Source organism: Notechis scutatus, chromosome 2 (genome assembly GCF_049901735.1).
Source record: "Notechis scutatus isolate UNSWTSFEM ecotype Mainland chromosome 2, rNotScu1.2, whole genome shotgun sequence".
In the NCBI taxonomy this organism is placed as follows: domain Eukaryota; kingdom Metazoa; phylum Chordata; class Lepidosauria; order Squamata; family Elapidae; genus Notechis; species Notechis scutatus.
Window position 1 is genome coordinate 56,730,249 of NC_142010.1, and position 13,660 is coordinate 56,743,908.

Genomic DNA, 13,660 nt, shown 5'->3' on the forward strand with positions numbered 1-13,660 from the left:
AATCAGGGATCAGCTCTTTTTGTTATTGTACATAGGTTAATGTTGCATTGGGATTGTGTTTTAGAAAACACGATTGTGTTTTAGATGCATTAGGCCAAACGGAAAGTTAACAAATTCATTTTCCTTGTGGTTTTCATTAAAGAATAAAAAAAACCAGTGCCAAATTGCTGAGTGAGATCAATGTCCGGCTTAGTATTCTATTTCCACACAAAGCAGTTAGATAAACCAGCACACTCTCCACTATGTTTAGTATAGTAATATACTATAATATATAGTAATTGTTTAAAGAACTTTGTTTTACAAAAGGTGATGTTTTATTATCAGATATTAAGACAGTTAATACCCTTGATGATGTGGATTTCAAATAGTTCAAATTTCCCAAACCAAAAAGTGGCAAGCATCATATTTTGTGTAACAAAAATCCCAAGAAATGCTGAATTTCAGTAATTTTCCTAAGTTGATAACTCTTTCACTTATGTTGCTAACTACTTTCATTATTTCTTTCTCTTTAATTATTTTATTTCTATGTTTAAAAAACAGGGCAAACCTCCTTATGCTGCTTCAGCAGAGGAAGTGGCCAAAGAACTTAAATCAAAATCAGAGGAAGGCAAGTCCTCTATTGTGTCTTCAGAAGGATCCCTGGCTGAAAATGGCATAATAAATGAGGAGAAACCAGCTTCCCATATGAATGGGAGTACAGCAGATGTCAGGGCTTCCAACCAGTCTGAAAGTGCCTTGAGTAATGACTCTAAAATGTGCAATACAAATCCTCACTTAAATGCACTAAATGCAGACAGTATTTGCCATAAAGATGATGCTCTTGAGGCTACTGTCTTAAAAAAAGAAGAGTAAACTTATTTTTTATAGAGGGTGAAGGATGTTGGAAGGGTCAGGATTAGGAATATCTGGAAAGAAAGAGAGCCTACAGTTACGTACATTTTTTCCTTTCCGTAAGAGAAAAATGAGGACTTGGAAATTTGGATCCCTCTTGGATGTCAGAGATTTAAAGAACACATTTTTAGTTTTAACCAGTTGTAGTCAAAATGCTACAATACAATAAAAATGAAAGAGAATGAAGAGCATTTGACTCCCGCACTTAAAATGATGTATACACAAAGTTTAAACTGGTTACAACAAAAGCTTGTAGTTTTTGTTTCTTGAAATATATTAAAAAGGAAAAGAAAAACAAATTTTGGCAGTCTTTCAGTATATATAGCTTAAAGTATAATTTTTAGTACTTGGCACCATATGTATGCCATTATATTTGATTTTGCATTACTATGTCACAAAGCTTTCCTTAAGGCTTTGATTTCATGATTATGGGGGGGGGAAAGGCACAACCACAGTTCTTTCTTTTCTTAAATTTCATCACCGTTGATGTGGTTTCTTTTTATGTTTAAAATGTGCAAACTATCAAAAAAAAATTATAGAGTAATATTGGAGTTCTGCTGATTTTAAATATACATCATAATACTTTACAAGCAAGTTAAAATGGATTTAACTTGAAAATCATAGAAGATGCAAATGACCTTTTCAAAAGAAACACAATGTGTTCTGATACTTTTTGTGACTAATACCATGCATCCGTGATCAATGAACTATGTGGTTTTTGAATCAGACGTAGACCATTAGTACTACTATTTGAGCTAAACTTCTGCATGGTTCATAATTTTAAAGTGTGTAGTTAATATTATGCATGTTCTTGTCCTCTTTCTTCCATTCTTACAAGTACTGTGCCCATTTGCAAAACAAAAAAAGCTAATAATCAGTAATAGTCCTATAAAAGATGTTAACTATGTTTAGTCATTGACTGATCTTGCTCTAACCTTAAAATTTTGTGATTATTGACCTCTGTTGCATTTATTCTAAAACAAAAAAAAATTATCTAGCCGTTTTGAATATCAACGTTACCCTGGTGTACTCATTGCTGTATGCATTATTGTTCTCTGTTGCTGTTTTATGCCTTCATATTAGCAAATATGAAATTCTGTGGAAAAACACAAAAAAAGCTTTGATCTTCAAGAAATACCCCCCTTCTGTAGCAGGAAACAAATGGCTTGTTCTTGAGAACTTTCCCATCAAGAATTTAGTATAAGCAAATATACCTGTATCATTTTGATGTTTTTGTTAGTGTTTCCAAACTTAATGTACTTCAGAATCAGAATCATTTCTTTATATTCGTTTTCATATAATTCTCCTGATGCTCTTCATCACACATTAGTGATCAGAAATGAGGTGTAATTCCCCATTCCCTGCCCGCAAGAGCTAAGTAGGTATCTTAATGTAAGTTGAAGGGAGTTCTGCCCCAACTCATGGATTGTGCAAGAATGAACTACTGTTGGGTTTGATTGGTTGTAGATGGATTGTGGTGTGGTGTATTTGAAGGCTATTGAATGCAACTTACAATGCTTAATAAAAATCTTTATTCTTTTAGTATAACCTTCTTGTATGGTGTCTTACTTCTGTTCCCAATAATTTTCTTTCTTTTTCATTTTTTTCCCACACAAATTTGAAGTCTTCAAACATCAGGAATTTTAGTAATTGATAATGAGCTCTAGAAATAAAGGTTGTAATGACAACAAGGTAGATCCATGTTGAGCAGATGTTAAATTTTTTTCAGCTTCCAAGATGTCAGTTGCAACTGATGAGTTTTTGTCTTGAGAGCAAACATGGTGGGTGGTCATCAATACACCACCTCTCCGTGTTGTTTTGTGTAAATAATAAAAGTTCCTGTTGCAGAATAATCACTTTTTATTTTGTCATCCTTCAAAGCAAAAGATTGGAGTTGCAATTTTGGAAAAAAATTATTGAATATCCTGGATATAAAAATGAATTCCACATTACCTCTCTATTAGAATTCATAACGCTAGGAAATCTAATGCATAATAAACCTTGCTATTTTGAGTCCCGTAACGTGCCATAAAGCATCTTGCTGGCAGTAACCAGTGATTTTGAGAGGACATGTCATATCGGCACAATTTGCTATGGAACCCAAGCTAAACAAACATTCAATTTCTGATTCCATTTCGGAAAACAGCCTTGGTGCTCCTATATTTAATTCAATAGCAAAGCTATGGCATTCTCAAAAGAAATCCAGAAAGGACTTCTTTGCTCATATCTCAAGTGCAACTTTCCTAGTGAATGGTTTTCAATGAAACAAGGCTAACCTGCAAAAATTCTAGGTACAGAAGATTGCCTCTTGATCCTTTAGTTTCTCATCTTATGTGGAACTCATTTTGGGGAGAGGATAACATCTTAAATGTGCATAGGGTTGGGACAGAAAATGAATTTAATTACACAGCAGCAGCTGCCATTTTCAAAGGGAGGTGTTCTTGGGGATGCCAGAAGTTTTAACGAATGTAGTGCCTGGTAGTGAGAATCTCATCTTTACTGTAAAAAGAAGACAGCTGTTTCTTTAGATAGATAAATAATTGTCTGGAATTAGTCTACTTTCTGCTACTTTTCTAAGGCTGATAGAAAAAACATAGGTCAGAAAAAAATAGATTGAAATGCGTACAGTGCATTTCTGTTTTCTGACTATCGATGGAGAAAAACAGGAAGGGAAAGACTGCTAAAGATCCATTCCCATGGTCTTCCATATATTGTTTTTGATTCTCAATTGTGTATTTTGTCCCATCCCCTATATCTCTGTTTCATTGTCCCCAAATTGTTACTATTTGTATGTATGCATTCAATTAAAACATTAGTAGCTATTTTTGTGCTGACTGTGTCAAACTAGAGCAGTATAGTTTCTACAGCAGTCATACTATTTTTGTTCCTTGCTTCAAACTGCACTGAAGCAAATCACTAACCATTTGGTGAAGATATTTGAGGTGGCACTACAAGGTGAAAGAGAAGTCCATTCTTTTTGTTCCTAACCATTCTGTTGTGGACAAGCAACACTAAATGCTGCCTAGTGAATTAACAATCTGCTTACAAATACTCTAGAACTGATAGATTCATGACAACAATAGAACAAATCCTGGAGTTTGCTTAGGTCCCCCAGTCAAATGCTCAGTAAAGTGTTACCAGATGGCTACCCAAATTATCTCTTGAACATATCCAGTGAGACCCAACTTTTCACCTCTTGGCTAATTTTATTCTTGAATTAACTTGAATTAACATTAACATTGGAATCTGCTCTCCTGTAACTGAAAATAACTCAAGTCATTCAGGCCCTAGTCATCTCACAGTTAAGACTATTGTAATGCTCTCTACCTCTGAAGAGCTTTCGGAAGCTGCAGCTGGCGTGGCAACATGGACAGTTCTTGGGACCCAAAGAATGGTCCATGTAACACCATTGCTCTGCAAACTGCATTGGCTGCTAGTTTGCTTCCAGTGCAATTCAAAGTGTTAGTATGACATGTATCCAGAGTTAGTAATCGCCTTTAAAGCCCTTCATGACATGTATCCAGGCTACTTGAAGGACCATCTCATCCGACTGGGATAGGCCTGTCCCACCTGTGCCGGCAGAAGAGGTATGCTGCAGGCCCTGATTATTCTGGCTGGCGAAGTCCAGAAGGACCTTCTCTGCTGTTGTACCTGCCCTCTGAAACATCTTGCCCCCTGGAATGAGGTTGGCTCCCACCGTCCCATCTTTTATTGAATCGTAGCATTTGGATTGTTTTAGTTTATTTTTTTAGGATGTATAAATATTTTTCTTTTATATGATGGTAAACCATCTGGAGTTATCCTGTGGTAAGATGGGCAGCGACTAAATTTTATAAATAAAAGTTAAATAAAATAATCACTGTTTTACACTCTAGAATGATGGAAAGGGAGATTTCAATGATATGCATTGCTGAAATCCCCCCATCACCGATCCATCCTTTGGAGTTCCTTTGTAATTGTTGCTTTAGTATTTACTGTTTCTTTAAGTTTCTTTTCCCAATCTCCTGTCATTGCTCTTTTGGGGGGAAAAAATTCAACCGCACTCCAACTTTGTTCCCCTTAAAAGTTAATAATTCCAGCATTACATGGTCATTTTTTTCCCCAACATTCCTGTTACTTTATATCCTCAACTAAGTCTTTTTGGGTTAGTGTCAGTGAAGGATAGCTATTTTTGTTGTGTTTTTCTCTAGTCTGAAGGTGAAAGTTGTCAGCAAGACAAGCTGAGGTGGATTGGACCGGTTTTGGCGAACCAGTAGTTCCGGTGATCATTTGGCCCTGCCCACCCACCCCTGCCCTAGTCTCCTTTATTTCTGTGTTTTGCAGCTCAGCTGTTTTGCGCGGATTGCCACGCCTCAGCTGTTTTACTCACCGGGGCTGCAGTAGAAGGTAAGTATTAGAGCTGAAAATGGGTGGTTTTCAAATGCACATGCACTCACCAAAACGGTTGTTACACCAGTTGAATCCCACCCCTGAAGATAAATCAAGAATTTCCTAGAAGAACCAAACTTTGCAGAATTTGCCTCTCAACAGATGTCAGGTTAATTTAAGACCCTCCTTATACTGTTTCCTACTGTACAGAATCATTTTCAGAGGAAGATAATAATTTTACTAAAGTTCACCAACTTAACAAATTCTTGTAGCATTCCAAAAACATGCTATGATGGCAATATTGGAATTGTCCAGTCACCTACTGGTTACCATTGTGAGTGTTGCCAGTCACAAAATATACTTAACCAGAAGATATGGGAGGTAAAGATAGTCCTCAAACATCCTCTGTAAGTTCCCACTAGTTTTGACTTACCTTGATCTTTATTCTGGCTGAATAAGTATGCTTCTAAAGAAAGGGCTGGTCTCTTAACTACTGAAAGTGACAGATTAATTCACTTAAAGAATTATTCAGCCCATATAGAGCTGAAAATGATGTGAGATTCAAAATTTAAAATAAAAAGAACAGCTGAGGCATATTCTGAGCTACATTGGGAACCTCAAAGTTCACAATTCTACTATTCTCTTGCTTCCCAAAAGTTGAAATCCATTTCTCAAGACTACTTCCATTACTTTTGGCAATGGGGATGTGACAAAATAATGATTTTAAAAAGAAATTTGTATCTGAATTTTGGTTCTCAGATGTTTGAGAGTTACTTGTAGAGAATGCATTGACAAAGGCTCTTGTGACCAGGAGCAATATCTGGAAAAGGAACTCAATTTAAATATGTTTGCTTGTTAAATCTGGTCCTGTTAAAAAAACTTCTCAGTTTGTGTGGATTCATGTTAATAAAGGATATTGGAGTGCAATGCAATTCATCTCTGTTAGAATGCCATAGTTGAGTGGTAAACTCTTGATTTACATGATTTTCATTATATGACTTTAGATGCAGTGGTGGTATTCTACTGGTTCGGCCCGGTTCTGCCAAGCCGGTAGCAGCGATGAGCAGCAGAAACCAAACCGGTTCTCTCCACCACTCTGCTGTTGGGCCCACCTGCCTGCCCAGCCTCCCATACTCACCTTTATCCCCTGACTTTGAAGCGCAGCTGCTTTGCGCGGCACAGAAGAGTGCTGCGCAGCAGCTGCTGAAGCGACCGGGAGAGTGCAGGCTTGCAGGAGGTGAGTTAGAACACCTCTGCACCTGCGCAAATGCCTCTGTGCCTGTGCAAAATGTGCATTTGGCATGCGTGCGCAAGCAAAGTGTGTGCGCACGCTCAAAGCGAGGCCACCAAGCCACGCCCACCAAACTGGTGGTAAAAATATTTGAATCCCACCACTGTTTGGATGCAACAGACAAAAGCCATTCATTATCTTTCAAACCATTCTGACATGGTCTACGAAGTCTTTTCATGAGTTCATTAACTTGAAAGTTTATGCTACTGAAATGTATATATTGGTAATAATAGCCTCTTCCTTTCAAGGAATAGTCAGTCATTGTAGCATACCAGATTCTAACCATTTATTAAAGACAAATCTGGAAATATTGGCTGCTTTACAGAGATTTATTTATTTATTTAATGCCCTGTGTGTAGTCTGTGAAATCAGCTGTGAAATCATTCCCTTGGTTGGACGTACACTTGGTTTCACACTGCTGTTTAGGTGCAAGGAAGGCTTTCTTCTTTTTTACATGTGTTGCTCAACTGATCAATCATTTGGCGAGAGACCCCATATATTACTCTTAGCTGGAACAGTTAATCAGTAGAACAACTTGCCTCCAGAAGTTGTAAACACTGGAAGTATTTAAGAAGAGTTTGGACAACCATTTTTCTGAAATGGTATAGGGTTAATTTCCTATAGGGGGTTGAATTAGAAGACATCCATGGTCCCTTTGAACTCTGTTAATCTATTCTGATATTCTGTGAAGCCTTAAAATTGACTAGCCCATCATTGGGAGAATTCAATGCATATTGTGTTTATGTAAGTTGGTTTGACATATATACATGGAAAGAATTCCAAAGTTTCGAATCAGCCAATGCCCTCATGCATCTGCAGAGTACAATAAGGCTCAAAAGAAAAAGGAAAAAAAAGGCATTGAATTGGTAGAGGTGTCCCAGCAATTGCGAAGCACTTCTAGCTGGAGAAATTAGTCCCGGACCTACCATTAAACTTAGTCCTTTGAGGCAAGTCCTGCTCCCCAGTTGCTGCTATTTGTTGCCATTGCCACAAGTAAAATGTTGTGATATTAAATTCAATGTCTAATATAAAATCTGTGGTATATAAATGTGTTACATGCACATAGCCATACGTATAGGATTGCAACTAGATCAATCTTACAAATGCCGTTGGCGGCTGTCCCAGGTTCAGGAAGGGTCACATGGCAGGATTTGAAATCATAAACCGCTCAGAAGTCAAAGGAACATTTTCTTTAAATGTATTGCCTGGTCAATTTTATTATCCCTTACTGTAGCTGCATGCACTTTCTGCAAAGGAGAAAAGGTTGGTCTTCTCTTAAATCTGCTACTTGAGGGCTCTTTTTTTTTTTTTCTGAAAAAAAGATCCTTCCAATTTCACTCCCCAACCCCAACCCCTTTTAAAGTACTGTCTGCTTTCTTAGTTTGGCACTTCTGAATTTATTTTACGGGTTCACGCTTCTCGCTTACCCAAGTAGTAATATAAATCTAAGCATTTGTCTGATTCATTTCACTCCGTCTTCACTTGCAGATATAAAAAGGGGAGGAAAAATGTGAAATTGACCAAATTCACTAAGGCTCAGTAGTATAGAAAGATCCTGAAGGCCTGGCCTACAGGGCTGAAAATCATGGAATGGCCTTTTAATATATTCTAGTTGATGGAGACCTTTTTTTTTTTTTTTTTGAAAAGCAGCCAATGATTAACAGCCCCACTTGGGAGTAGTCCAACCTCACCTCTCTTGCATTTAGTAGTATGATTGGTGGTAACACAGGAAGGGAGAAAAACAGACAGTTTGAACCCATCCATTACTGCCTTGACACTACTCCTCATTCACTTGTAGGAAGCTCTGCCAAGGTGTTGCTGAGATGTAAGGATAGTTTCTGCAGGCTGTGCTTAGTGTACCAACATGTACCACTTTCATGGATGGGGGGGAACCACTGGTTTTGCAGCATGGAGGATATGCCCTGGCATCTTTTTTTCTGTCATATTGCCACACATTAGCCTTAACTTTGGCCTCAGCCAACACACAAGAGACTTACATTGTTCTAACTCAATTGATATTTTCCATCATGAGAAACCAAGTGTATCCTGATGATGTATCAGTTCTGTTAGTCTTTGTCCCCCATGACTTTTGAGGAAAATGAGGAAAAATAAGAGGATAGAGATCAATAATGGAAAAAAACAAAAGTTCCTGCTAGTGTAGTTCTTTTCTAATTCAAGGATAGGTGGAGAAGCACTTAGCAAGAGGAAAATCCCTCTCTCTTCAAACCCTGAGATAATTAAGATCAAGCAAACAAGCAACCGGGTTGACACAAAATGCTTCAGTTGATATTGTTGTGCAAACAGTACATTTCACAGGGTTATGATGCTTGTTCTTCACTCATAAGCCTTCCTTGTTTTTTCATTGCATTGCTTCTTCTTTTTTCCTTTTTACCAAAAAGGAAAAAAATATGAAAAGACAGGCCTAATAATTACATAATGCCTATGGATTAAGAATAACCTAACCATGGAGATTCTGTGATTTTTCTGAAAATACCATTCTGAAATGTCATTTCAAGACAACAATGTAGTTGGGAAAACATCTATTCAAGTTCCATCTCTGGCAATTTTGTGAAATAATGAAAGCCATTTCAAAGCCAACATTTAGAATAGAAACAATATGGTCAACTAATATCTATATGACCAAGTGACCAAAGATGGAAGACCTTACATCCATTTTTTCTCCCTATTTACTTCAGCTTCTATTTTTCTCCCCTTTCTTTGAATTTAGAATATGGGCCTTTGATTTTAAAAAAAGACATGGATCGTGGTTATTACAAAAATTAAATGAAAAGATTAAGCATTAGGTGTGTTCACCACCTTGAATTATTTATAAAAATAATAAAGACGGTCAAAATCAAATCAATAAAATGGGATTTCGCTGGCAAGCCCTTTTCTCTGCACTCTTTTAAACAAAGGACCCGGATTTATTGTTCAATACTGAGACTGACAACACAAACCATGGAAGAGAAATCATGATCTATTTTGTTTATAAGAATTGTTATGATACCATTAGTCTTTTTTCTTTTAGAAAAAACATTTTAAAATTTTAGAGTTTTTTAAAAACTGCATTATGATCTTTGAGCATATCAGGAAACATAAAATAAAGGCGGTTGATGCGAGTACTTCAGCATGTCAGTACCCCTTAGGCAGAGTTAAGATTTAAATAAATCTCCATGTTATGTTGATAAATTGTTCATGCTTACATATGATGCTGGAAGAAGAATCCCTAAGAGCCTTCACCATGATTGGATATTCAGCTGGAGTGTGGATGTTAGCAGGATAGAAGAATAATGTTTTCTTTAACAAGACAGCAATCAACCTGCAGGAGCTCCTTAACTGATCTTGGATGCACTTAGCTGTTTTAGCTATCCCAACTTCTTTAATAATTAGTAGTTAATTGTTTTGAGCTATGCTGCTAACCATCTTATAGTGAACTTTTCTTTTACTTTGTCAATCATTGTAATCTACAATTCTGTTTTTGCTGCCTGATGAGGCTTTAAAGGAGCAGTAGAAGGATTTGATTGGCTAGGTGGCAAACACATATGTAAATTAATTTTATGAGCATCATTCTCACTATTTCTTTGCATCTTTATTTTAACACATTTCCAAAAAGCCTTTCAAGAAAGGCCTTCTAATGCAATTTACAAACCACAATACAATTAATAATGCATATACATTTAGGTAAACGTGAAACATAAACAAAGGTTCAGAAACCCCATTTATTTTTACATTTATCAACCAATGGAACCAATGGATCAACCAACCAATGGAATAATCAACCAATGGAACAGCTTGCCCTCGGAAGTTGTGGGAGCGCCATCACTTGAGATTTTCAAGAAGTGATTGGACTGCCATTTATCAGAAATGGTGTAAGGTCTCCCGCTTGGGCAGGAGGTTGAACACTAGATGACCTATAAGGTCTCTTCCAACTCTGATTATCTGTTATCTGTTAACTATGACTATCATAGCCAGGGCATTAAAAATCCAAGTCATAAAACAATTAGTTGAAATCTGTAAGATGGCTAAATCTCAGATCATTCCTACAAGACTTATGCCTCCTGAGATTTCTGTCTGCTGGCAAAACTTCTGCATTTTGTTTAAAGTTCTCATGAAATTGGTGATTTTTCAAATTTCAGCCATATACATATGTTTACAAATGTGGGAAATGGAAAAAGTAGTACCTAATCAGAGAATCTTCAAGGTAATTACAAAAAACTATAGGCCTGTCTCAAAAAAATAACATCAACCCTAAAGCTCTGAAGAAACAAACTCCATAAGACAATTAGAATTATACTTTATTGAGATAGGCTATTTTAAGACAATCTTATATGCCTGACTAAATTTTCTCTTTCCTTTCTAATATTTCGGGCATCGAGGAGAGGCCAGTCTGAGTCTTTTCCTACTTTCCCTATTTCCTGGCCTCAAAGCATTTTTTTGCACATGTTGTTGTGCAGCAGTCTCTGAATACTTTTTCCAAAATCATGGGCATGGCTCCCTGCATGATACCAACATGAACCAAAAGGATTAGACTCCACTTGGAGTACTGTACAAGTAGTCCTCAACTTATAATAATACATTTAGTGACCATTTGAAGTTACAATCTCTGGGCAGTGATATCAATTATGCCAGCCTCACGTTTAAAAATCACAACACAAAAATCTTTAATCCATGGAGGGAGAGGGGAAGAGAAACATATCCAATAGGTATAAGAAGGGATTACAGTTTTGTACCAATGGAGGGCAAAATATTATTCCAAGTGGCTCTTTAGTAGACAATAAAGCTTCTTACCCAAAACCAGGGGTGGGATTCAAATTTTTTAACAACCAGTTCCATGAGCATCGCTTAGTTGGTGGGCGTGGCTTGGTGGTCATGTGACTGGCTGGGCGTGGCCAACTCATCACTCATATCGAGACACGCATCTCCTCACCTGGCCTCTCATGACTGTGGGGATGCTGCAACTGTTGTAAGTGTGAAAAATGGTCATAAGTCACTTTTTTCAGTGCCATTGTAACTTTGAATGGTCACTCCACACAAGCAAAGGAGGGGGGAAAAAACTCCAGAGAAGTTCCTGAGACAGGAAGTCTAGTCCTGCCAAGAATGTAATAAGGGTTAACGGAAAGGCACTTTCTGTAAGCAACACCAGAATGTTTCCTTCCTGCCTTCCTTACAGGATTGGGCTAGTAATTTCTTCTAACAACTGGTCTCCGAACTGCTTAGAATGTTAACAACCGGTTCTAGTGAATAGGTGTGAACTAGTAGATCCCACTCCTGCCCAAAACCATACAGTGCCTTGTGCATTCAGTTGAGATCAAGAGCCTAAGAGCCAAGTTATGTCAGGCCATGCCACCAAAGCTTCTGTGGGAAGCTCTGCTGAGGTCTTGACACTGAGTTGATAGCAACAATGATTGACTAGCAATAATAAGAAAAAGATCTAATAGAAGTCCTTCTTTAGCTTCAGCATTGTATTCAGTCCCATTTTGTTGTCTCACTGTCACTCAATTTCCAGAGCTTCATAGGAAGAAATAATATTGCTACATTATTGTGAAGACACCACTTTCTTACCATTCTAACTAAAAACTATTTTTAATATTTCCTGGAAAGCCATCACAGTGGGGCTAATTTAATATTAAAGGGGGGCTATTTCAAGTGATGATACTGTGACTGAAAATATCCCCTACTTGTTCAACCATCAACCCCCACCAACTTCGCTGTCAGAAAAATATGAATTTATTATTTGCCTCCAAATACAGAAGAAACTCCTTCAAAATGTCCCTATTTTTGATGTGTGGACATACAAACAAGCTGTAGAGAAAAAAAAGTACATTTTTACTATTCAGTTCATAAAACATACATTTTTGTCTATTGGCAGGTTTGTAAGATTTCCTCATTTTGCGTGAATTCTCATGATAGTTGGTGATTTTTCAAATTTAAGGCATATATGTATGTATATAAGTGTAGTGAATTTCTACCTCACTTTTCATCAGTTTTATAAACATGGAAGTTGCATCTCATTCTTATCATATTATTAGATTATAATTACAATCTAATCATTGTAAGAAAAACAGAGGATACCTCAGGTCAAAAAAGTAAAGACTTAAGAAATGTCTATCATTAAAGGAAGGCATCAAACTGAACTGCCAAGTGGAATGACTCTTCCAAAATAACGTTTTCTTTATCTATGGTCTGGGAGCCCAGCAAAGCATTTATGGGAAGCTTGTTCTCTGACATAAATTAGAAGGAAAGAGATGGAAAATCAGAAGACCACCTGATGAATACACTGAAGCAATTAGTATTAAGGCACAAACAGGCCTTAACTTGACTCAGAACAAAAGATAACAGTGATTCCCAATCAACAAAATTTAATGGAAGTAAACAGGACCTATAAAAAGTTGGATTTTGCTAAACATACATACTTTGGGAAGTCAGATAAGTTACTGGTTTATAAACTGCATAAATAACAATATAAGATAAATATACTTCTGTCTGGGATGGAGTGGTCTCACCTCTTAGGGATAATAATAATAATAATAATAATAATAATAATAATAATAATAATAATAATAATAATAATAATAATAATAATAATAATAATAATAATAATAATAATAATTGGAATTGGCTAAAATCAGGGATACTGAAAAAAGAAACTGAAGGCTTTATTTTGGCTGCTCAAGAACAAGCCTCAGCCCCAAATTGCATGAAGGCAAAGATTCAGCATGTCACCACCAACAGCAAATGTCGCCTCTGTAATGAGAAAGATGAAACAGCTGACCATTTAATCAGTGGGTGCAGCAAAATTTCACAAACTGACTACTTATAATGCCATAACCGAGTTGCTAAAATTATTAACTGGAAACTATGCCAAAAGTTTGGATTTGAGTATAGTAACAACTACTGGGAACATCAGGTTGAGAAGGTTCTGGAAAATGAAAAAGTCAAGATCTTGTGGGACTTCAGAATTCAGTCAGACAGGCATTTGGCCCACAACATGCCTGACAGAACAATAATTGAGAAGAAAAGGGTTTGGTTCATTGACATTGAAATACTTCGTGATGCATGAATTGTAGACACACAGCAAGAAAAAATCACAAAGTATCAGGACTTACAAAT

At 36.8% G+C, this 13,660-nt stretch overlaps 1 protein-coding gene across 1 annotated transcript in view; it reads left to right on the plus strand.

Annotated features, from left to right (window-relative positions):
* Positions 1–2,439, plus strand: part of FAM120A (family with sequence similarity 120 member A) — a 61,058-nt gene extending 58,619 nt beyond the window's left edge. Inside the window, exon 18 of the mRNA XM_026677225.2 lies at positions 541–2,439. Within this exon, the coding sequence (XP_026533010.1) occupies positions 541–852 (312 nt within the window). The 3' untranslated portion in view covers positions 853–2,439. The remainder of the gene's footprint in view (positions 1–540) is intronic.
* Positions 2,440–13,660: the final 11,221 nt, after the last annotated feature.